The 24,710-nt window shown below is 42.1% G+C and overlaps 1 protein-coding gene across 1 annotated transcript in view; it reads left to right on the forward strand.

The window, feature by feature from the left end:
• Window positions 1-24,710, forward strand: part of MTMR7 (myotubularin related protein 7) — a gene marked incomplete at both ends in the record, with an annotated part of 78,124 nt that overhangs the window by 40,997 nt on the left and 12,417 nt on the right. Inside the window, 3 exons of the mRNA XM_080928476.1 lie at window positions 2,792-2,920; window positions 7,932-8,066; window positions 11,327-11,459. Coding sequence (XP_080784602.1) covers window positions 2,792-2,920; window positions 7,932-8,066; window positions 11,327-11,459 — 397 coding nt within the window. The remainder of the gene's footprint in view (window positions 1-2,791; window positions 2,921-7,931; window positions 8,067-11,326; window positions 11,460-24,710) is intronic.

Raw genomic sequence — 24,710 nt, forward strand, 5'->3', positions numbered from 1 at the left:
TGTGGGAGTTTGCAACCTGTGTTTACACCTTTAATCCATTACTTTCTGTATGGGTCCAAGGGTTCACCTTTTCCCTGTGGGTGTGAGTTTTCTGTATTCCCGATCGCTAGTTAAGAAACCATGCTTTCCCGGGATGGTTCTGGTACTTCATTGGGATTGCTCAGCTACACATATGATGCTTCTCTGTGGACCCTGCATCACACTGAACTGTCTGTCCCAACTCCAGTGTCACACTCTGGCTACATGTGGCAGTGTAACATGCCTTGAAATTATGCAGTATGAATCCACAACTGTTTTTTAGGAAAAAAAATGTTTTGAGTATATGGAGTCTCCTGTGAATTTGTACTAGTTTTCAGATACACTTTTGTATTTCTGAATAAGCGGCCATTGAGACTTTGATAGTCTTTGCCAGGGCACAACTGGGGCTTTTACTATAGGAATTCAAGTATCATTCTATTTGTATCTTTTGGCATTCATGGTAGGACTTAGTTTTCACTCAGGAGCATTGCCTACTTCAAAAGGAGGCTACATTTCATTCTTTCAGTTCTGTTCATAAAAAGCTGCTTGGTAGAACTCAGTAAATGACACTGTAGGTCTGAGAGTCTGGTCTTCATCATTCTTATCAACAGCGTTAATGGTTTAACAGGTGTTTCAGCTTAGAAACTCTAGTGGCAGATGTTCTGGGTGCCGCACACTTTATTTTTTGCTGATAGGCAGTGCTCAGTACCCTGAAGAAGCAGGATTCCTTTAAGAGTTGTATTCAAGACAGGAGGTTGTGCCAGCCAGCTTGCAGGCACAGCATTGTTGACTGGGCACAGGTAGGGGCCTTTGGTCTTTGATTGGCTAAGCCACGAAGGCCACATTGTCTTCTAGAGAAGGATAACTGGCAACTGGCTTTCACAGTGGCAAATGAAGAGGGTGTGCAGTACAGCTTCTATGTTGGGCTGTGAGTGTGAAAGTGCATACACACTAGGCATTTTCCTTTCCTAGTCTTATTTCAACCACAAAATGCATAATGCTATGGCCTGAGCCTTGCTGGACATTTTCTGGCTTTTGGAGAACCCGAGGGCCGGTCCGGAGCTGCAGAATCCTTTACTTTCCTCTTGATTTTCAGAAGCTTGTGCAGTATTTTGGATAGTCCTCTCTTGTACAGATTGTTTTGCTTGGCACTAAAACTTTTCAGTTGCTTTGTGTTGCTGTTCTGCGGGACAGTATATGTGATTCTCAGTTTACTGAAAACCTTCTTACTTCCTTTGAAAACTGCTTATTTTCAGCACATGGCAGTCTGGCACAGTGACCATGTGTCTTTGATACTTGGGCTGGCAGAAGTGGTGTTGGCGTGGGTGTTAATGTTCTAGTAGCTTGCTTGCTTAATTGAGACAGATTCAGACACCAGGTTGCAATCATGGGAAAGGGGATGTACAGTATTCTGGGGCTTCTTCCTAGCTGTCTGGGTCCAAGTGAGGTGGACCCCATGCTCTTGGTGAGTAGGATTTTCTTCCAGGGTACATAAGCCCACATGAGACTGAGGTTATGCTCTGGACCTGTGGTCATTCCTTTTATGGCTTTTTAATGGCTTGCTCCATGATTTCTAGCAGTCTGGTTAAGAGAGTCCATGGAAGCTGGCAGGGAGGAGGCATCCTGACAGCTGTTTGCAGTACGGAGGCTTGTGGGTTTCGCTCCCTCACTGTGGTAAGGGTGGGTGGAGACGGCCAAAGATAAAATAGTACCCCCATTGCCACACCCATGTGGATGTTGTTGCTATGACTCCAAAGATGCTTGACTTCCAGGAAATACAGTTGTTTAAATGAAGCCCAGGGAACTGCCATCTGATAGATTGATTGATGGGAAAGCCAGACATACCCGACAGCCAGACACCGTCACCAGTGCCAAATGCTGGCATTTCTTTTGGCTCTGGTAATTTCTCAAGTGCTCTGTCATGGGTGTTGTCTGATTGTTTTCTTTTTTTTCTTTTCTTTTCTTTTTTTTCTATTTTTTTTTTTTTTTTTTTTTTTTGGCTTATCTACTTTGTAAAATACCACCACTAAAATATCAGCTTTGGAGATTAGAAAAACAAAGCATCCTGTGTAGTTTGGCTTCCTCAAGGTTGCAGAGCCGCAAACTCCAGGCCTCGAACTGAGTGGCTGGTTTCTGGTTCTCACTTCTAAAATCCTCTCAAGGTTCCAGGGCTTGCTGCAACAGTTCCATGAATGACAGTTAAAGCTGGTACACCATGTGGTAACTGGAGGCACACCATGAAATCCTATCTAGAAATCTTCTTGGGACGGGACTTGGGAGGACATCTCAGGAAAGTGGGGCTGGGTAGAGAGGCCCAGGGGCGGGGCTGTTCAGAGAAACCCTAAGACGTATTCAGGGTGCCATGGACATAGAGGTAACTACTGTGATTTCGTTTTAGAAGACTGTCCCCACACAGTCAGATACAGGCATCTACAGTGTCTTTGGCCATTAGGATGCAGACTTCCAGTTTGTTACCTTTTTGGGGAAGGGAAAACTCACTCGTTACTGTGCTCCCCACATAAAGAAAAGGGACAGCTCACAGTCACAGGACGCTGGTGGTCATTTTGTTTTTCCTTCAGAATTACATCACAGCTTCAGCAGTGCTGCTTTTCTCTGAGTGGCTTCAGGTTTCCTCGAAATAGCCTCTGTTGGAACTTGATTAGGAAAGCTAAGATCTGTAACCTTTAAGTATGTTGAAATGGGATTTCTGCTGGGACATTGCATGTCATGTAATGTGATGCCTTAACATCCCTTTGTTTTTTTCTGGTGACAGGTTTGTGACTCTTACCCCACAGAACTGTACGTCCCCAGATCAGCCACAGCACACATCATCGTGGGCAGCTCCAAGTTCCGGAGCAGACGGCGATTTCCTGCCCTTTCCTACTACTGTAAAGAAAGTCATGTATGTCTCAAGGCCTTTTTAGCACTTTGCTTTTATGTCTTAGCCTAAATGGGGAATTTTCTATGCCCCCCCCCGTCCGTCCGTCCGTCCGTTTGTCTGTCTGTCTTTGTCTCTTTTTATTTTCTGTGTGTATTTATTTAAATTCTCAGTGGAACATAATATCCTGTGAGTAGTATGAGACAATCTAGTTCCACGTAGAGACCATACACACCTTCCATGTATTTTGGCAGTAAACTCATGGTAGACTCAGACAATGCCTGAGTGTGATCAGCTGCATGAACAAAGCCGTCGTCTGTGGAGGTGCCTGGCTTTGATCCTGAGATCCTAAAGGAGGCTGAAGTACCAGCCATCACGTCCCTCTCCTGGCGGTGGGTGAGGAGGGATAGCGCGCTCCCACATTTTAAAGGAAAAATTCGAGACGCGTGGGCAATATTTCCGCTCATGTCCCATTTACCAGGACAATGTGATGCAGACATGAACATGAGGTCTTGTGGGTGGCCATGAAAGCAACCAAAATTTAAAGCTTTATTTGCAAGGAAGATAGGAAAAAAATTTAGAGGGGTAACAGTGCTCTTTGCCATCTACTATAAGAATTATTTGGCTCAAGCCAGGCAAAAATATTTTATTTTCATGGTTAATATAGTTTTATATTCAAAACCAAGAGATGCTCTGTGTGTGCACATGTGTGGGATTGTGTGTACATGTGTGTGATTGTATGTGAGTGAATGTAAATGTTCCTACAGTCAAGGTGGAACAGCAGCCGTTAGATGGTACAGGAGGCTTCTGAATATATTTTGAGCAAGGTAGCTTCACCACCATAGGCAGCGTGCAGCCTTCTGTGTTTCCATCTTCAAAGGAAATGCTCATCTGGGGGTGGGTTTTGTTCTTTGAAAGGATGTATTTTCACCCTCTGTTCCTTCTCTACTCTTTGCCATGAGATGGGGGAAAGTTGACTTTTGCCTGTATTATTTAATTCCAAATATGTTTTAGGCCACACGGGATTGGAACAGCGTTTAGAAGCAAAGGATGCTGTGAGTCCTCTCTTTTAAAAATGGAGTTAGTAAGGTTATGAGATTTCATGCTGTTATTCTTCAAAGTGTGATGCCTGGAACAGTCACACTTTTTAGTGTGTTGGTGAAGTAAGATAGGATTAGAATTTAGATGAGGGGTGGAGGATTATTCTCCCTTTCAGCAGTATGATGGGGTATTTAACTGTGAGCCCCAGCTCTAAACTACTTCCTTTTCAGAGAAAAGTGAGCCTTTGTTGGTTGGTGTGAATATCATAAGCACAGGAGCCAGTGTTCAGGAGGCAGGCCTTGCTCTGATGACCTTCGTGGTAAGTGTAGGGTCTGAGGGCGAACTCCTCCCACCACTAGGTCGATGGCAGTTGGTGGTCCTCTGCACCAGGCATTTAGCTGTTCTTGCAAAGGTGTCACATAGATACGTTCCTAAGCATCACTCCATCATGTCGCCCTGGAGACACTGGCTGTGTGACACCGAGCTCCCATTTTCACAGCTCTGTTCAGTCCGGTTGCAGGTAGAGTAATAGTCATTTCTGTGTTTTATGACGATCCTTGGATAGTAGTGTCCTGCTAAGTGCTTCTGGGTGACGGCTTGTCCTCAAGGAAGTACCACTGCAGAATGTGGATTTCTGTGTCTAAGGGGAAGTGCGGTGGCCTGTTGGTTTCCCACGCTCTCCCTGCCCATATAACCCATCCGTAGAATCACGGGGGCCGTGCTGAGGTTCTACTGGGAGCAGTGAAAGGGGAGTGCTCTGGGAGTCAGGCCTTCCTGTTCCTGCAGGAGGTCTGCTGATGTGCTGTTCCCATAGGCTGGTGGGGAACTGAGGCCGCATATTTAAGTGGCCAGAACACGTATGTGATGAAGACACTTGCATCAAGCATACACAAAAACCAAGGGCGTCTTGGTTTTATTAGGTATCAGGCTACCCCATAATATTAATTTTAAGTCAGTCTCTGGATATGGGCAAAAATCAATTCAGAGTCAGTCCTTTAAGTTGAGTACTTTTGATCCATTATTGTTTAAAGCCATAGCTGATGAAACCCACCAGTGTAGGACCTGGTGAATAGAAACGGAAAGATGGTTGTATGGTGTTGAAAGTGTAGGTCGGGAAATGGTGGGGTGTGCTGAGATGGGGTCTGAAGAAACCCCTTGTTTCTATTGAGCAAACTTAGCAGTAACCTGGGCTTTTATTACTGTGAAAATGTGACCTTTAGATTTTGGGTGTTCAACGATTCTTTGAAATAGACACACACACACACACACACACACACACACACACACATGAATGACAAAACCCACTAAATTTTCCCCTAGTCGTGCCACCCCCTCCCCCCAACTCCCTCTGGTAGCAAACAGCTTTATAGGTCACGGTTAGAGACCTTCACTTACAAACAGCATTCTGGGTCTGGTTTTTACTGAGTCACTTCACCCTTTGTTCTCTGTCATGTTCGAATTTACAACATGGTCTCCTAGTTTCACAGCATAAATTTCCAGCCAGGGGGTGGGGGCGGCTCATAAATGATTTCTATTCTTAATTAAGACACATTTTCCTAAACAACACGGGCTTTCTTGCTTTCTGTTTATCCTTTCCTTCCTCAGAAGCCTCTTTTCTTTACAGGCTCCTGTTACAGACCCTGGCTGTAGGCCCCGGTTTCTTTGAACCACATCAGCCATTGCCTCTCTGCTACTGGGCTACTCTGGGTTCCGCTTTAGTTGTCAGACTCCCCATCCACAGTCTTGGTCTTTAGAGTCAAAGAGGAGCTAAGTATGGTAGAGCATGTTCCAGGAGACAGAGGCAGTCAGAGCTCTGGGTCTTCCAGGGTCGTCAGGTTTACAAAGTAAGTTAGAGGCCAGCCAAGGGTACATAGTGCGTCTCTGTCTCAAAATTAAAAAAAAAAAAGACTTAGAGAAAAATCCAAACAAACAAGCAAAACCATCCCACCTTCTCCAAGACAACATTAATATATATATATGTGTACATATATATATATATATTCCCTTAGAGAAAACATGCTAAAGCCAAGTTTCTGGATTGGTGCCCTAGTTTGCTTATTATTGCTAAAAAAACCAACAACATACACTGAGCAAAATCAGCCTGGGGAAGGAAGAGTATTTTTTTGGGTTACAGGTTACAGTCTGTCACTCGGGGAACCTAGATTCAGGATCTGAGAACAGGCCACAGAAGAAGGCTATTTAGTAGCTTGCTGCCCATCACTTTTTATACAGTCCAGGAACACCTGTCTAGGGATGGTACTCTAATAGTAGTCTAATTCTCCTACATTAGTTGTTAACAAAGAAAATGCTCATAGGCACGCCCACAGGACAGTCTCTTGGAGACAGTTCCTCAGTTAAGAGTCCCTCTTCCCAGACATGTCTAGGTCTCTGTCAAGTTGACAGACACTAACCAGCATGCTTGAGAAGGCAAGAAAGCGGAGCTTGTAGTCAGGTGATTACCTTTTGTGGTAAAAGAGGTCTCTCTATGTGCAAGACCCTACGCAAGCGAGGGCATGTTGGGACTATTAGGGATCTACCATCCCAGCTCCTCAAGAGGCTTCTGTGACCTCTTTATCCTTCCCACAGCAGGTCACACAGTAAATGGGTGCTAGTTTTATAAATTGTGTGACAGGTGAATTAGATTTCAGCAGTGCTAATAAAAAAGAACACGGAGGGGATAGAATCACAACACGGAAAGAGAAAATAGGCTGACAGCTGAAGCCATCTTGTAAGCAAAGCCATGACACCCACACTTACAGAGCCAGTGTGGCTTCTTTAGTCATCATGCATCTGATCATCAGAATTATGTGTACTTTAACTGTTAGAAGTTTAGGGCTGGAGAGATGGCTTAGTGGTTAAGAGCACTGACTGCTCTTCCAGAGGTCCTGAGTTCAAATCCCAGCAACCACATGGTGGCTCACAGCCATCTGTAATGATCTGACGCTCCTTTCTGGTGTGTCTGAAGACAGCAAATAAATAAATAAATAAATAAATAAATTAATTAATTAATTAATTAATTAATAAAAGAAGTTTAAAGCCGAGTTTATCTGCCCTCCCTTATGCATGGCTGATTGATATATCTCCCAACACTGCAGTATCGAGCTTTCTGTGCAGTCTGTGGGGACGGGTCCTAGAGGTCCCCTGGACACCAGTGTCACTGCAGGGGCTCACTCCTGTCCTAAAATGGTAATGTTTGCGTGTACTCTGCATGTGCCCTTCTGCATTCTTTATATCAGCTCCTGATTGCTTCAGATGCCCAGTGAAGGGCATCTGATTTCCTTGATGGGTTGTTTGGGGGAAAGACAACAAAAATCAATTCAGAGTCAGTCCTTTAAGTTGAGTACTTTTGATCCATTATTGTTTAAAGCCATAGCTGATGAAACCCACCAGTGTAGGACCTGGTGAATAGAAACGGAAAGATGGTTGTATGGTGTTGAAAGTGTAGGTCGGGAAATGGTGGGGTGTGCTGAAATGGGGTCTGAAGAAACCCCTTGTGTCTACTGAGCAAACTTAGCAGTAACCTGGGCTTTTATTACTGTGAAAATGTGACCTTTAGATTTTGGGTGTTCAACGATTCTTTGAAATAGACACACACACACACACACACACACACACACACACACACGAATGACAAAACCCACTAAATTTTCCCCTAGTCGTGCCACTAATAGTGTCTGGTAATCAGGAAGGTATTTATTCTGCTTTTTAGCAATGAATCCGCAGTGGAAAGAAACAGTTACTGAGAAGGAAAGTAGTTGTTTAAAGAGTTTTAAATTCACAGTATGGATTGCAGTCCTAATACCTTAACAGAAAGCTTGTCCGGGCAGCAGGCTCTTCAAGTTGAGTTAAAAATAAACATGTGCTGATTTTTATAAAATCCAATCCCGTTTTCCAGTGATGGTGTGGAGAGCAGGCTAACCAAAAGGTGTCTTTTTCTGGGGATGCTCCCACAGTGTCTCTGACTGTGCTGTGTTGCTGTGGCCTCTCCCTGCAGGCCTCCATCTGCAGGAGCAGTCAGCCCCTTTCCGGCTTCAGTGCTCGGTGCCTGGAGGATGAGCAGATGCTCCAAGCCATCAGGAAAGCCAATCCCGGAAGTGACTTCATTTATGTTGTGGACACGAGGCCTAAAGTAAGTGTCAGCATTTTCATGCATGTCTCTGCAGCCCTGAGTCCCAAGGCTGGATGGAACCAAAGCTTAACTGATATCAACCATTTGCTTTATCTGCAAAGGGTTGTTCTTGGTGGGAGCAGACCATGGGGGCACCACGGGGCTGCTCTCCGCTGCATCTCAGCTCCTCAGAGGGCTGAGTGTGCTCAGTACATTCTTATTTCCCGTTTCTTACATTGTGCTGGTCACATAGTAAAATGGCTTACTGTCTAGTTTTATAAGTAGTATGTCATGTGCATTAAATGTCAGCAGTGCTATTTAAAACAGGATACAAGGGAATAAAAATATGACAAAGAAAAGATGGATTAGTAAATCAAGTCAGTTTAAAATTAAAACCACTAAGAGTAGGTACTTAGTGGCATAGTCAGTCCTGGGTGTCTATAGACAGTCTTCACAGCATACATAATGGGTCCCTGCCTTTCCAGGAAACATTCATTGCACAAGATAGATCAAATCTCCGAAGGTCTGCACTTGAAAGAAATTCATCAACTTTTGTTTTCTTTCAGTTTCTGCCTGTCTGAATCAGGCTCTAACCCCTTTCTTCCAACCCTGGCTGCTCTCCTTCCTGTATCTTTTGTGTACAGTAGAGCTGTTCTGTATTTTCTGATAGTTATGTGCTTCTTAGAGGATATTTTGCAGACAAACTCAGGATGGGAAGGCTACAGGGCTTTACTGAATGGAGACTGGAAACCCTTTTCCTCCCTCCTTTCCCAGCTTTAAACATGGATAAAAAGATTGACCTCTTAGAGCTGGTGACCCACGTTAGGTTCTGAAGTGTAAGTCCTCATTAGAATGTGGAACTGCAGGGCCAAACCTCGTCCATATCTAAAGCCTAAGGATTCAGTGTGAAGGGTATATTTAGTACTCACTTTGCTTGCTCTTTTTTTTTTTTTTTTTTAAAGATTTAAGGTTCTTTTTTTGTTTGTTTGTTTTTGTTTTGTTTTAATGCATGTGAATACACTGTCACTGTCGTCAGACACACCAGAAGAGGGCATCAGATCTCATTATAGATGGCTGTGAGCCACCATGTGGTTGCTGGGATTTGAACTCAGGACCTCTGGAAGGGCAGTCAGTGCTCTTAACCGCTGAGCTATCTCTCCAGCCCACCTCCACCCCCCACCCCCACCCCCGTTTAAAGCTGGGCACTTTCTTCTCAGGTGCGCATACATGGCTTGTGAAAACTGCTTCAAGCTTTGTGCTCTCCCCCCCCCCTTCTCCTCCTTCCCTTCCTTTCTTTTTTTCATGATCCTGACCATGTTGGTTGATCCCGTCCCTCAAGTGTCTTCCTGGTTCATCAGGAACCTAAGCAGATGTTTGCCGTAGAACGTTTGCATGGTGACATGCAAGTTCTCAGTCCTTGCCTGCTGCGTCCAGATTTATTTCCTAGTATAATAAAAAAGATAAAGGCTTAAGAGAAAGCTCACAGGATCTTGCTCCTTGGTCTTTGAGTGGGGTTAAGTATACACAGGAACCTCCCAAGCCACCCACCCAGATGAAAGCTTTCTGAATGGTTCCCTGATGGGACAGTGGTGGGCCGCAGAGGCAGTGATAGCCTTCAGTATGTACTGAGAAAAGTGTCCTTGCTCACATGCTGCTGCTAGAGATTGGTGCATTAAAATAGGAAATTGTCAGAACTAACTGCATTCCTTCCATGTGGCTCCTACCAACTACACAGAACAGATGTGCCTGTTAGAAACCACAGGAGGAGTCCTCACCAGTCCAGGAGCCTGTACCCAGGGAGAGACTGTTTTGCATTATATAGGGGTTGAAATGTTGAATTAGCCTGGATCCGGATTTCCTACTTGAATACAATCCTGGAACTCATAAATATGCACACAATGTCACTAGATGGTGAAGGGCAGACTTTGACAAGCTCATTTGTAGATAATACTTGTCGGCAATAAAACCATCTAGTATTTCCAAGAGTGTGCCTCAGTTAAAATTAGGTAGGTTATAGCAAAATGAGGAGAGGAAAGGACCACTATGTGCTAGTCTCTGGCCCAGTTCTCCCAAAGGCAGCTTTGCTCTGTCTGTCTGTCTATCTGCCTGTCTCAGTCTGGAGTACCTTTTTGGATGTTTATTATTTCTAAAACAGTGTTTCTGCTTTGAAAGCTTTTGCCACATTTTTAAAAAAAAAAAAAAAAAAGTGGAGCTTCTGAAAAAATAGTTTGTATCGCCATCTACTGTTCATTATGTGAAGTACAGACGGACTCTCAAGAGGTTTTCTCCTGTTTGCTTTTAAGGAAAAGTGCCCGTCAGTTCTCCCATTGCAACTTCTAAATTATTTAAAGTGTGAGCATATGTTGTATATGTAGTAACTTTAGTAGGAAGAGTATTTTGCTTGCTACATGTTATACATGTTTAGAAGCGATGAGAAGGCTGAACCTTGAATTTAGATGCAGAATAAGTATGTAGTTCATGTAACATACGCCTGTTGGATCTGATGATTTGTTGCATTTTATGAAGTTTATTACAGAGGTTTAGCTGCGACTACCCTGAAGATAATTATATGAAACAGTGACTTTTGAAAAGCACACAGTTCTATGAAAGCAACACCTATGTATAATTTCTGGAAGGAAAAAAAAAACCTTTAAAATATTAGAACACAGAGTCTCCCTTAAGATATATCATTAAACTTTTTCTTGCTTATGGCTAAAGCCTTTGTTCTTAAGAATGTGACTTGCTTTTATAGACTAGGGTCAGTCTTCCGAGGAGCTGACAGCCCACACAGATGTCAGAGGAGCTGAGCCGAGGAGCCGGAGCTGGCTTGCTGATGAAGCAGGGACTCCTGTGGCAGTGGTTTGCTCTCAGCTCTCAGCTCTGGCTGTATTGTGTTCTCTTCCTGATTGTCTCATTCTTTTCATCTGTGGGCCTAACTTACCATGTGCTTCTTGTAACTGTGAAAGGCTGCAGGAGTATCTGAAGTAGTGTGGGTCGTATTCCCCTGTAGATTTCCACACCAGATCCACACCACCACCGATCTGGCACAGGCATCTGCAGAATGTAGGGAATACTTTGCACTAAGCAGATGTTAACCAGTCCAGCACAGGACTGCACTTGACCACAAGCGCGGGCCTTTATGCTTGCACTGAGAGCTCAGTACAGTGTTTCAGGGGTTCAAACTATAGCATGCGTCTTCATGTCTCTGTGGTGTTTTCATAAGTGGTTGTTCCGTGTCCTGAGTGTAATTGACGACTGTTCTGTTTTGCTCACCACTGCAGCTTAATGCAATGGCAAATCGTGCTGCAGGGAAAGGCTATGAGAATGAAGACAATTATTCCAATATCAAGTTTCAGTTTATCGGGATAGAGAACATCCACGTCATGAGGAACAGTCTTCAGAAAATGCTGGAAGGTAAACCATTTTGTTATGCACAGCATTAAAAGAATAGTATTTTGATGCTGAAATAGAATAAGCTAGTCTTTTGATTCAATTTTTTTTTCTAATAATGCTATTAAACAAGCGTGGTAACTTCAGAAAATTCGTTGTAGTTGGGAAATAATCATGTTGCAGTGACTCTTTAAGCATATCAGCAACCTCCCTGTTTCCCTGGTGTGGTGGAATCAAGTGGTTTTAACAGTTCGGCAGTTAACAGCCATGACTCTACACTGGTACTTTAATATCCTAGATAGAGGCATGGGGAGAAGGAGCCAGCCTCCTGCCTCCTTCCCTTCCTTTCTCTCTCCCTTCCTTGCTCTCTTTCTTCCTCACTTTCTTTTATTCAAAGACATCTGGAAAGACAGCAGTTCTAACTTTAAAGCTATAACCCAGTGTTCCTGTGTGGAAATCAGGTTCACAAACTGTCCCCACACTGCTGAGTGATAGATAGATAGATAGATAGATAGATAGATAGATAGATAGATAGATAGGTAGATAGAAAGATAGATGATAGATAAATGATAGATAGGTAGGTAGGTAGGTAGGTAGGTAGGTAGGTGGGTGTGTGTTGGTCTAGATCCTCATGTCTAAATACCAGGAACTGCAAAGCACACATGCACATGCAACTCCCATCCTAAGCAAGCTTTGGTATTCATGTGGACAGGAAAGGAAAAGGACGGCTCGTATGATATCAAAGAATTACTCTTGTGTCTGTGCATTCATTAGCAGAAAGTATGCTTTGCATGCAAAACTTGCTTCGCTATTGCTTAAGCTCTACCTGATCCTGAAGTCCCATGAGGGATCCTGCCTCCAAAGGCAAATAGGAAAAAGGAAGTTGCCAAAGCCAGAGAGCTTCACCTTGCCTGTGAGCACCAGAATGACTTTGAGAAGAGTGTGCAGGGATGGAGTGGAATCTAGGGAAGTTGGTTGTCTCGTAGGATCTGTGGAATCTGGGATGGAGTGGACAAGAAAGGAGCTGAACTGCTTTGGGGATGCACCTGTCCTCTGCCTGATTACTTACTCAAGAACCTAAAGGAGAGACCCAATCTCTTTCTCCTGCATCCCCTGGTTGACCTTTGAATACACCAGTTGTTTCTTTAGGACTGCACCTTCAGGGAAATGAGAGAATTCAGTTAATAACTTACCCAGTTTGTTTGTTTGTTTGTTTTCTACATGACAGTTGGTGCCACTGGTTGCAACACTTTAGAATTTGATTGAAGGCAGTGGGATTGGCTCAGTACTCTAAGGCCTCGGGATAACTTCTTAGCACTGGGGAAAATAATGAGCATTTAAATCATTAGAGCCAATTCCTACATCTGAGACAACAACACATAGCTCCCAACCCTATGTTCATCCTCTTTTGAGACAGTTTCCTTGTCTCTCAGGTCAAAGTTCTAACAATCTAGGTGATGTATTTGAGTTTCTTAAGCATCTAGAGACTTTCATTTTGTCCTTATTATAAATAGTGCTTTACCTGTAGAAGTGGGCTAACCCAGCTTTGTTATTGCAGACTCTTTATTGTAAGAAGAGCTCACCATTGTTGCAGTTATTGGAAAAATTTCACATTGGCACACTTTGTAATATGCATTCAGCAGTTTCATAAGACAGTTTTCAGATCAAAATTTTTCTTCTGTACAGAAAGTTGTTCCTAGGAACATTTATAACACAGGCCTCTGCCTCTGGTTTCTAAATTACCCTTTATTTGGTTTTTCTTTCTTTCTTTTTTTAAACAGCTTTATTTTAACAAAAACCAGATAAATGTACAGATTTTTAAAGGCATTTTTGCATAAAACTATATGAATATATTTTTGTCAATACTCGATTTTTTAAAAAGGTTAGATAGTGTACATTGAAATCTTACTAGTTACAATGAGCATAAAGTACATGTAAAACAAAATGTAACATGGAAATAGTCAAAGTTTTCTTGGTGTGTAAAGATTAAACATATTGGTTTTTAAATACCAAGAATTGCCACAAGGCTATATTCTTAGCTCTTGAATTATTAATGATTTAATATCTAGGTTTACCACACTCTGAGAGGGTCCTATACACTTTTTTTTTTTTTCTAAAAGGACTGAGGCTTTCACTTTTTGGCTTTCTTTTTTCTTCTTTTTTTTTTTTTTAGATTCATGTGGTCTGTGAGTTGTTTCTTGGGTATTCAGAGCTTTCTGGGGGCTAGTATCCAATTATCAGTGACTGCATGTTATTTCTGTTCTTTTGTGACTGGGTTACCTCACTCAGGATGATATTCTCCAGATCTATCCATTTGCCTAGAAATTTCATAAAGTCATTGTTTCTAATAGCTGAGTAGTACTCCATTGTGTAAATATACCACAATTTCTATATTCATTCATCTACAGAAAGACATCTGGATTCATTCCAGCTTCTGGTTATTATAAATAAGGCTGCTATGAACATGGTGGAGCGTGTGTCCTTATTGTATGTTGGAGCATCTTTGGGGTATATTCCCAGAAGTGAAATAACTGGGTCTTCAGGTAGTATTATGTCCTATTTTCTGAGGAACTGCCCAACTGATTTCCAGAGTGGTTGTACCAGCTTACAACCCCACCAACAGTGGAGGAGTGTTCCTATTTCTCTGCATCTATGCCAGCCCCTGCTATCATCTGAGTTTTTGATGTTAGCCATTCTGACTGTGTGAGGTGGAATCTCAGGGTTGTTTTGATTTGCATTTCCCTGATGACTAGGGATGTTGAGCATTTCCTTAGGTGCTTCTCAGCCATTCCACATTCCTCAGTTGAGAATTCTTTGTTTAGCTTTGTACCCCATTTGTAAATAGGATTGTTTTGTTCTCTGGAGTCTTGAGTTCTTGAATTCTTTGTATATATTGGATATTAGACCTCTATTGGATGTGGGATTGGTAAAGATTTTTTTCCCAGTCTGTTGGCTGCCTTTTTGTTTTCTTGACAGTGTCCTTAGCCTTACAGAAACTTTGCAGTCTCATTAAGTCCCATTTATCGATTCTTGATTTTAGAGCATAAGCCATTGGTGTTCTGTTCAGGAAAATTTCTGCTGTGCCTATGTGTTCAAAGGTTTTTCCTACATTCTCTTCTAATAATTTCAGTGTACCTGGTTTTATGTGAAGATCTTTGATCCACTTGCACTTGAGCTTTGTATAAGGAGATATGAAAGCATCTATTTTCATTCTTCTGCATGCTGAGTGCCAGTTGGACCAACACCATTTGTTGAAGAGGCTGTCCTTTTTTCATTGAATGTTTTCAGCTCCTTTGTCAAAATCAAGTGACTATGTGTGTGAGAGTTCATTTCTGGATCTTCTATTCTGTTCCATTGATCTACCTGCCTACCTCTGCACCAATACGATGCGGTTTTTCACACAATTGCTTTGTTATATATCTTGAAGTCAGGGATGGTGATTCCCAAAGAAGTTTTCTTGTTGTTGAGAATAGATTTTGCTATTCTAGATTTTTTGTTATTCCAGATGACTTTGCAAATTTCTCTTTTCAACTCTGTAAAAAATTGAGTTGGAATTTTGATGGGGATTGCATTGAATCTGTAGATTGCTTTTGGTAAGATGGCCATTTTTACAGTGTTGATCCTTCCAATCCATAAGCATGGGAGATCTTTCCATTTTCTGAGATCTTCCTCGATTTCCTTCTTTAGAGATTTGAAGTTCTTGTCATACAGGTCCTTCACTTGCTTAGTTAGAGTCACACCAAGGTATTTCATATTGTTTGTGACTATTGTGAAGGGTATCTTTTCCCTGATTTCTTTCTCCACATGTTTGTCCTTTGAGTATAGGAAGGCTACTGATTTGTTTGAGTTAATTTTATATCCAGCCACTTTGCTGAACTTTATCAGCTGTAGAAGTTCTCTGTTGGAATTTTAGGGTCACTTAAGTACACTATCATGTCATCTACAAACAGTGATGTTTTTACTTCTTTTTTTCCAATTTGTATCCTCTTGATCTCCTTTTGCTGTCTAATTGCTCTGGCCAGGACTTCCAGTACTATGTTGAATAGGTAGGGGGAGAGTGCGCAGCCTTGTCGAGTCCCTGATTTTAGTGGGATTGCTTCAAGTCTCTTACCGTTTAGTTTGATGTTGGCTATTGGGTTGCTGTATATTGCTTTTACTGTGTTTAGGTATGGGCCTTGGATTCCTGCTCTTTCTAAGACTTTTAACATGAAGGAGTGTTGAATTTTCTCAAATGCTGTCTCAGCATCTAGTGAGATGATCATGTGTTTCTTTTTGTTTTGTTTTGTTTTTTGAGTTTCTTTATATGGTGGATTACATTGATGGATTTCTATATATTGAACAATTCCTGTATCCCACAGATGAAGCCTACTTGATCATGGTGAATGATCGTTTTGATGTGTTTTTGGATTTAGTTTGCAAGAATTTTGTTGAGTAATTTTGCATCAGTGTTCATAAGGGAGATTGGTCTTAAGTTCTCTTTCCTTGTAGGGTCTTTGTGTGGTTTAGGAGTGAGGGTTATTGTGGTTTTGAAGAATGAGTTGGGTGGTGTTCCATCTGACTGTTTTGTGGAATAGTTTGTATTGTATTGGTATCAGGTTGTTAATGAATGTCTGATATTATTCCGTACTGAACCCATCTGGTCCTGGGCTTTTTTTTTTTTTTTTTTTTTTTTGGGGGGGGGTTGTTGTTGTTGTTTGGGAGGCTTTTGATGACTGCTTCTATATCTTTAGGTGTTATGGGATTGTTTAGTTTATCTGATCCTCATTTAACTTTGGTATCTGGTATCTGTCTAGAAATTTATCCATTTCCTCCAGATTTTTCCAGTTTTGTTGAGTATAGGCTTTTGTAGTAGGATCTGATGATTTCTTGAATTTCCTTGGTTTCTGTTGTTATGTCTCCACTTTCATTTCTGATTTTGTTAATTTGGATACTCTCTCTGTGCACTCTAGTTTGTCTGGCTAAAGGTTTATCGATCTTGTTGATTTTTCTTAAAGAACCAGCTCCTGGTTTTCTTTATTTTTTGTATGGTTCTCTTTGTTTTTACTTGGTTGATTTCTGCTCTGAGTTTGATTATTTCTGGCCATCTATTCCTCTTGGGTGTATCTGCTTCTTTTTGTTCTAGAGCTGTCAGCTGTGCTGTCAAGTTGCTAATGTATGCTCTCTCCAGTTTCTTTTTGGAGGCACTCAGAGCTATGAATTTTCCTCTTAGTACTGTTTTCTTTACATCCCATAGGTTTGGGTATGTTGTGCTTTCATTTTCATTAAATTCTAAAACATTCTTCATTTGTTCCTTGACCATCTTATCATTGAGTAGCACATTATTCAGCTTCCATGTGTATGTGGGCTTTTTGTTGTCTTTGTTGTTATTAAAGACCAGCCTTAGACCATGGTGATCTGGTAGGATGCATGGGAGGATTTCAATCTTCTTAAATCTGTTGAGGCTTGTTTAGTGACTGTTTATATGGTCAATTTTGGAAAAGGTGCTGTGAGGTGCTGAAAGGGTGTATTCTTTTGTTTTAGGGTGAAATGTTCTGTAGATGTCTGTTAATTCCAATTGGTTCATAACCTCTGCTAGTTTCACTGTTCAGTTTGTGCTTCTATGATCTGTCCATTGATGAGAGTGGGGTGTTGAAGTCTCCCACTATTACTGTGTGTGGTGCAACATATGTTTTGAGCTTAGTATGGGTTTCTTTTATGAATATGGGTGCTCTTGTATTTGGAGCATATATGTTTAGGATTGAGAGTTCCTCTTGACAGATTTCCCCTGTAATGAGTAAAAAGTGTTCTTCCTTATCTTTTTTGATAACTTTTGGTTCAAGATCTATTTTATTCGATATTAGAATAGCTATGCCAGCTTGATTCTTGGGGTCATTTGCTTGGAAGATTTTTTTTTCTTAACTTTTTACTCTGAGGTAGTGTCTGTCTTTGTCTCTGAGATGAGTTTCCTGTATGTAGCAAAATGATGGATTCTGTTTATGTATCCAGTCTGATAGTCTATGTCTCTTTATTGGGGAATTGGGTCCATTCATGTTAACAGATATTAAGGAATAGTGGTTGCTGTTTCCTGTTATTTTTGCTTTTGTAGGTTGAATTGCACCTGTGTCTCTTTCTCCTTTTGGCTTTCTTGCTTAGTTATTTTATTGCTTTTTCTAGGATGTAGTTTCCCTCTTTGTGTTGGGTTTTCCATCCATTATCCTTTGTAGGGCTGGATTTGTGGTCAGATATCGTGTACCTTTAGTTTTGTCCTGGAATATCTTGGGCTCTCCATCTATGGTGATTGAGAAATTTGCTGGATATATAAATCTGGGCTGACATTTGTGTTCTCTTAGAGTCTGTATGATGGCTGTCCAGGATCTTCTAGCTTTCATAGTCTCCATTGAAATGTCGGGTATAATTCTGATTGGTCTGCTTTTATATGTTACATGTCCTTTTTTCCTTACTGCTTTTAGTATTCTTTCTTTGTTTTGAACACTTGGTGTTTGCACTGTTAGGTTTCGAGAAGAATTTCTCTTCTGGTCCAATCTATTTGGAGTTTTGTAGGCTTGTTTTATGCTCATGGTCATCTCATTCTTAATGGTAGGGAAGTTTTCTTCTACGATTTTGTTGAAGATATTTACTGTACCTTTTAGTTGATATTCTTCTACCTCTTCTACACCCATTATCCTTAGGTTTTGTCTTCTCATTGTTTCCTGGATCTCCTGGACATTTTGGGTTAGGAGCTTTTTGGTTTTTGCATCTTCTCTTACTGTTTTGTCTGTGTTTTCTTTGGCCCCTGATAGCCTCTCTTTCATCTCATGTAGTCTGTTGCTGATGCTTGCATCTGTGACTCCTGATTTCTTTTTTAGGTTTTCTATCTCCAGGGTTGTCTCTTTTTGTGTTTTCTTTATTGTTTCTATTTCTGTTTTCAGTTTCATCATCTGTTTGTTTGTGTTTTCCTGTAGTTATTTGAATGATATCTCCTGGATGTCCTGTAGTTGTTTAAGGGAGTTTACGACATGCTTCTCGAAGATCTCCATCTTCATTGTGATGTATGATTGATTTCAAGTCTATGTCTTTTTTTTTTTTTCTGGTGTATTTGGCAATCCACTACTTGCTGTGGTGGAAGAACTGGGTTTCTGATGTTGCCAGGTTGTCTTGGTTTCCATTGCTTAGGTTATTTTGCTTTCCTCATGTCATCTTGTTATCTGTGATTATAGATTATCTTGTCACTGACTGGTACCTGTCTCTCCCGTGGATCTGAGGGCCCGTGGGCTCAGGGAGAAAATTGCTTCTGAGTGTTCAGCTTTTTGTTAGCAAGCAGTGAGTTCTGGTGGCAGTGACTCAGCTCTGTCTTTGTGGGCTCAGGTGTTGGAGGTCTTGTGAGGCTGCTCTGGGAGCTCAGCCCTCGGCCCACAGGTCCTGAGTCGTACTGGTGAAGGACGTTTTTCCAGAGAGCACAGAAGTCTCTGCTCTCTGCGATCTCCCTCTGTGACCTCCTGCGGCCTATGGGTCAGGCTCACCTCTGGTCCAGCCTGTGGAGCTGGTCCTTGAGCACTGTCTTTCCTAGGCAGATCCCGAGTTCCACTGGCAGAGAGGCCTGGCCCTCACTGTGGGCCGGAATGGACCCTGCAAAGCACTCTCTGCGCTCTGGGTGCTCACGGTGTGACTTCACAGAAACTGTGCCCCAGGCTCTCTGTGTTTGGTTTTTCAACCCTTCTCCTCTGGTCTGTCTTACTGCTTTTTCTATAGGACAAGCAAGCTGACTGGTTTCTTAAGGGCAGTTCTGTTTCACATGGGTCATGTTGCTGCATAAGCCTCTGGCGGTGGGTAGTTTTAAGAAGGGTCAGCTTTCTGGATGCCTTTCAGGGGTCTTGACCAATGTTTGACTGCCTGTTTTTTTTTTCCTGAGTAAATTGTAAACCACTGGTGGAGGCTCAGCTGATGCAGTAAGAGCCACCTTTCCAGGGCTTTCTACTTCAGACAGGGGTCCTTGGCATGACAGGCTGGGAGGCCGGGTTAATGGAGTTCCCTCGTGGCTCGTGCTTTCTTCAGACTTGATCTGTCCTGATGCTGTTTACTGGTGGAGGTAACGAAATCTACCAGGGATCCCTCGTGTGAACCTGCCGTCTGGTTTTTCCAGGTGGATATTTGTATTCTGGGGCATGTTTGTGTGGATATGTATTGCACATGCATGTGTATGTTCTCTGGATGTATACATGTGCTGTGCAAGGCTGCATGTATATGTACTGTTCTCTGTGCCCACACAGATGCTCAGAATTTAACTGCACTGTATCACATCATACTATATTATTATAAAGAAAACCAGGCTATTCAAAAACTGGCAGTATTGTTCAGAGATTGCAGAAAATACTATCATCAGTAAAATAGAAATGTTTTGAAGAATAGTGTTTGGTCTTGGTGTTCCTTGGAGAATCCTCCAGCTGGTGAGAGGTTTTCGTCAAATGGTCTGTGTGGTTGGCAAGGCGGGGGCTGGGGGGGCGTATTGTTGACATTGCTACGTTAGATGCAGTTCAGAAGTTCATTCTGAGTCTTGGAAAGAGTGAGGTGATGGCGCTGGCTTATAGAAGCATCCCCTTCTGCAGACTCCACTCATGCCCTTTCCGAGTGGCAACACTTTCTGTGCTGCCCGGTGAAGTGAGAGTGTTCTTATGCTAGTTATTTGAGGGCTAAATGGCCTCAGATTCTTGACTGCAAAAAGAAAGGTGCCAGCATCAGTCATCAGTAGCACTTGGGCATCCTTCAAGGTGGCTAATAGGGGAAAACATGCTCAGTACTACTTTAGGTACTAGGGGTGTGGAAAGACTGATCCCATGCCCCTTTCTTTTTATTTTTAAATTTTAACTTAAAAATTTTTTTTTAACTGTCCAGCTGTTGTCCCCTCTCCTGGTCCTCTGTCCTACAGTTCCTCATCCCATTTTCTCCTCCTACCCTGTCTCTAAGATGATTGCCCCCCCCAAGCCTGACACTATTACGGATGCTATGGTGTGCTTACAGACAGGAGCCTAGCATGGTTGCCCTCTGAGAGGTCCAACAAGCAGCTGACTGAGACAGATGCAGATACTTAAACCCAACCATTGAACCGAAATTGGGGACCTTTGTGGATGAATAAGGGAAAGGCTAGAAGAAGCTGAGGAGGAGGGCGACCTCATAGGAAGGCCAGCAGTCTCAACTAACTCAGACTGCTGAGATCTCTGACTGAGCCACCAACCAGGCAGCATACAGTAGCTGGTCAGAGCCTCCTGCTACCCCCCCACCCCCACATATATAAGAGAGGACTGCCAGGTCCAGCCTCAGTGGGAGAAGATGCGCCTAACCACGCCTCCTTGTGCCCTCCCTCACCCTGTGAGACATTTGCACAGGAGGAAGTGTGTGGGGGAAGACCAGGCGAAGCTGCTTTTCTTCTGAGTAGCTTTCATGTTTGTTGCGTTCTAAAGTACACCTTACATTGGCTTTTCATTCTTTGGAGTGTTTTGTGTGAGTATACGGTAGAAGCGCTCTGTTATATAAAACAGCGCCGTGAGACCTAGCATCTAGCTTCAGGCTGGCAGGTACAGGATCCTCTGCAATCAGTGCCATATGCTTCTGCTGTCAGCTGACATGAACTTTGTTCACCAAAATGGTTTGTAAATATTGGTTCTGGTTTGGCAACAAGAGTGAACAAATCAGTATTTCTCCCTTATCCCAAGTTTATCTAAACAAACACAACAGGTTCATATTTAAAAGCCTGGGCACTCATTGTTTCAGTTTCAAGTGTAGCCCCATCTGTCATGTTTGTTAATCATCCACAGAGCTGTTTGCTTTGAACATGGCCACTGGCCATTAGGGGAAAACATCCTTTCAGCTGTCACCTTGCCTGAAGTCCGGGGCAGGGGAGGATTAATTTCCCAAGCATGTGCAATTTCAGTGTTCCTGAATCAGAATTGTTACCCAAGAGCTGTCCTTAGTGTGGAAGAAATGAGCTGACATGGCAGGAACCGAGAAGGCCATCCCTCCTGTGACAGACGCTGGTGTTCTCTCTCACCTTGCTCTCAGTTGTCTCTCCCCCTCACTATCCGCACAGGTCATCTCCTGGTTACCTGCAGAGCTTTTAGCTGTAAACTTTCTGTCATCTCTGCCCCCTTTAGGAAGACAGTGTAAACAGCCTTTGTCCTGGGCTGAGCTACACATTTCAAATGCCCAGATGTCTCTTAGGCCCGCTAGATTTCCTGAAATAAATCTGTATGCTAACCCACTCACAAACTGCAGTATCAACCCAAGTGTTGGCCTCTTAACTGAAACAACTTCAAGACACTGTTTTCTACGGAAGACTTAATAGAATCAGCTGAATCTGGTTGCCCCCTCCTTGGAGTGTGCGTATTTTCGGATTAAGCTGAAAATTTTGGCTTATGGCCTGAGGTTGGATGTTGTCAGCACCAGGTGTCCAGGGAGCATTAAAAAATTTATGGGGAGTGCTAGGATTCACCTCATTTCCTGCTGGGCTGTCTCTTTGGACAGTGTGTACAAACTGAAGTAAGCCTGCCCATTGAATATGCTAGGCCAAGCTTTTCTTTGCTGTACCTAGGGGTTGGCATTTGGCCTTTGCATCAACTTCCACTGTCTGTCTGCTAATACTATTCTTCTCTGAGCTCAGGAAAACTTCCTGAGGTACACTTTGGCTACATTGCTTTCTGGGAGTCATTAGAGCTTTAACTTTTCTATGCTGTGTTTCCTGAGTGATCTTTCTTCCTGAGTCACATTTCCTCCCTGTACAGGAGAAAAATCTCTGCTTTCCATACCTTACGTTGCATCAAGATTAATGACCTAAAGGGTTTGAGGAAATGCATGCTTTTACAATTTACTAATGTAATTCTCTTTTATAATTTATTTTAAAGGTATGTATGTCAAACTAAACTTCCATAAGCATCCTAAATCACCATTGTCCACAGAAATATAATACAATCTATAGCTGTGAGTAGTATGTGTAATTTTAAGCTATCTGGTGGCTAAATTCTAAAACTAATAGAAAGTATGGTTTCTTTTTTATTGTTTGAGAATTTTCTACATGCAAATAGTGTTTTCAATCAAGATTGTCACCCACCCAATCCCTCCTTTGTGGCTTCTGCTTTGTCACCATATCTCATGTTTCATTTTTTTGTGTTAAAAGCCAGTGTGTCCCCTTAGTGATGACAGTATATGTGTAGGTGTAAGACTATCTACTGGCCTTTCAGAGGCCACATCCTTGGAGAAAGCTGACTTTCCCTCTTCCTTTCCCAGCAGTAGTTAACAGCCAGTAGCTCCTCAGCTAGATGTGGGGCCTTGTGACCACTTCCCTCATCCTGTGCTGGGATTTTGTTGGCCTTGAGCTTGTGCAGGTCTTGTGCATGCTGTGAGTTCATATGTGGTATTGTCCAGTTGGTCTAGAAATCAGAATTGTTCTATCATTCACTGCCATTCCTTCTTGCAGTCTTTTCTTCCCTGTGATGATCCCTGAGCCTTGGAAAATGTGTGTGTGTGTGTGTGTGTGTGTGTGTGTGTGTGTGTACGTTATAAATATGTCTTTCAGGGCTGAACATGCCCTGAATGCTTAGTATCTTATATCTTACATTCTGGATATTGACCAGATGTTAATTGCCATCAATTACATAGAAAAGTGGAAATGTGTCTCTAATGAGGGTTGAGAGGTACATTAACTGTCTGCCAGATATATATATATATATATATATAGCTGACAAAGTTTTTTTTTCCCATTCTGTCGTCTCCTTCTTTGAATGATGATGCTCCCTTCTGTTCAGCAGTGTTTTAGTTTCATATTGCCATTGTTTTAGTTCTATGCTACTGGGACCTTATTCAAAAATTCCTTTTCTATGTCTGTAAGATGAAGCATATTCCCAACTTTCTCCTCTAACAGATTCAATGTATCTTGGATATTATACTGACGTCTGTGAGTCATTTCGATTCGTATTTGTGCAGGGTGAGAGGTAAGGATGCAGGTTCATTGTTCTATGAGTAGCTATCCGGTTTGACCAGTACCATTTGCTGAAGATGCTGACTTTTCTTCAGTGCGCATTGCTGGCCTTTTTGTCAAAATTAGCGGGCAGTAAGAGTGTAGGTTTATAAATGGATCTTCAGTTCCATTGCACTGATCCATGTGTCAGGCATTGTGGGTAGTAGATTCATGGGAGAAATGGCAAGCAGGTGTACTTCAAGACATGTGATCTGTAGAAGCACTGTATGGTCACAAAGGGTGATACTTTATGTATGTATGTATGTATGTATGTATGTATGTATGTATGTATGTAAGTGTATATGCACGCACACATGCTTCCAGTAACTGTGAGAAAATAGGCCATGAATTTGAAGGGAAATGGGGAGAGGTATATGGGGTGTTTAGAGGGAGAAAATGGAAGGGAGGAATACCGAAGAAACTGAGGCTTAAGGAGATGAGTAACAACGATAAGATTACATAGCACTTACCGATAGTTGGCAGTAGGACGCAGAGCACCCTGGGTTTTATATGTCTACTGCATGGATGAGAGCATCATAGAATATACTTAGGCTCAAATGACACTGCAGATCACTATTTAATTTTCTCAGTTTTCTCTATAAGACTTCCAAGTTTTCCATACCTGTGGATACTCATAAGGCTTGAAATGCTTGAATGTTAGCTCTACAGCTTTTAGTTTCTGATGTTAAATATAAGATGAGCTCTTGGCATCACCATTTCTTGTTGATAATGCTTTAGAAGGGCCTCTATACCTGTTTTGGATGTACAAAGATAGATATCATTGGAATCCTAGCTTTTCTTCTAGTCAAAGGGACTGACGCATGGGACTGGGAGCAAAGGGATAGGCGTTCTGTACACAAGTTATACCGCCACCTAGTAGGTTCCATGTAAGGAATACTTTTAGGATTATTCCATCCTGAGTTCTTATGACAGTCTAATATAAAGCACTGAGGTTGTGAAACATTCTAATTGCTGGAGTCAGCATTGTGACAACTTTCCCGCTAGCATTCTGAAGACAAGTGCTCCATAGCTGAGCAGTTACACTATCTTCACCAGAAAGAAGCAGATGGTCTGTGCTTGACTTTTGCATTGGCAATAGTTAATGATTTTCATTACTATTAGGATTCTCATAATGGATTCTGTCTGTCCCATGATCACAGAAAAAATATTCAAAAGTGATTCAATGGAGTCTAATTTTATAAACGTGGATATTTATTGACTAGACTGTATCTGCTAAAGCCAAGAAATGGCTCTAAAATATGGTCGTGTAGATTGAGAGATTGCCTTAGTTT

This window comes from Micromys minutus, assembly GCF_963924665.1.
Source record: "Micromys minutus genome assembly, chromosome: 14".
Lineage (NCBI taxonomy): Eukaryota > Metazoa > Chordata > Mammalia > Rodentia > Muridae > Micromys > Micromys minutus.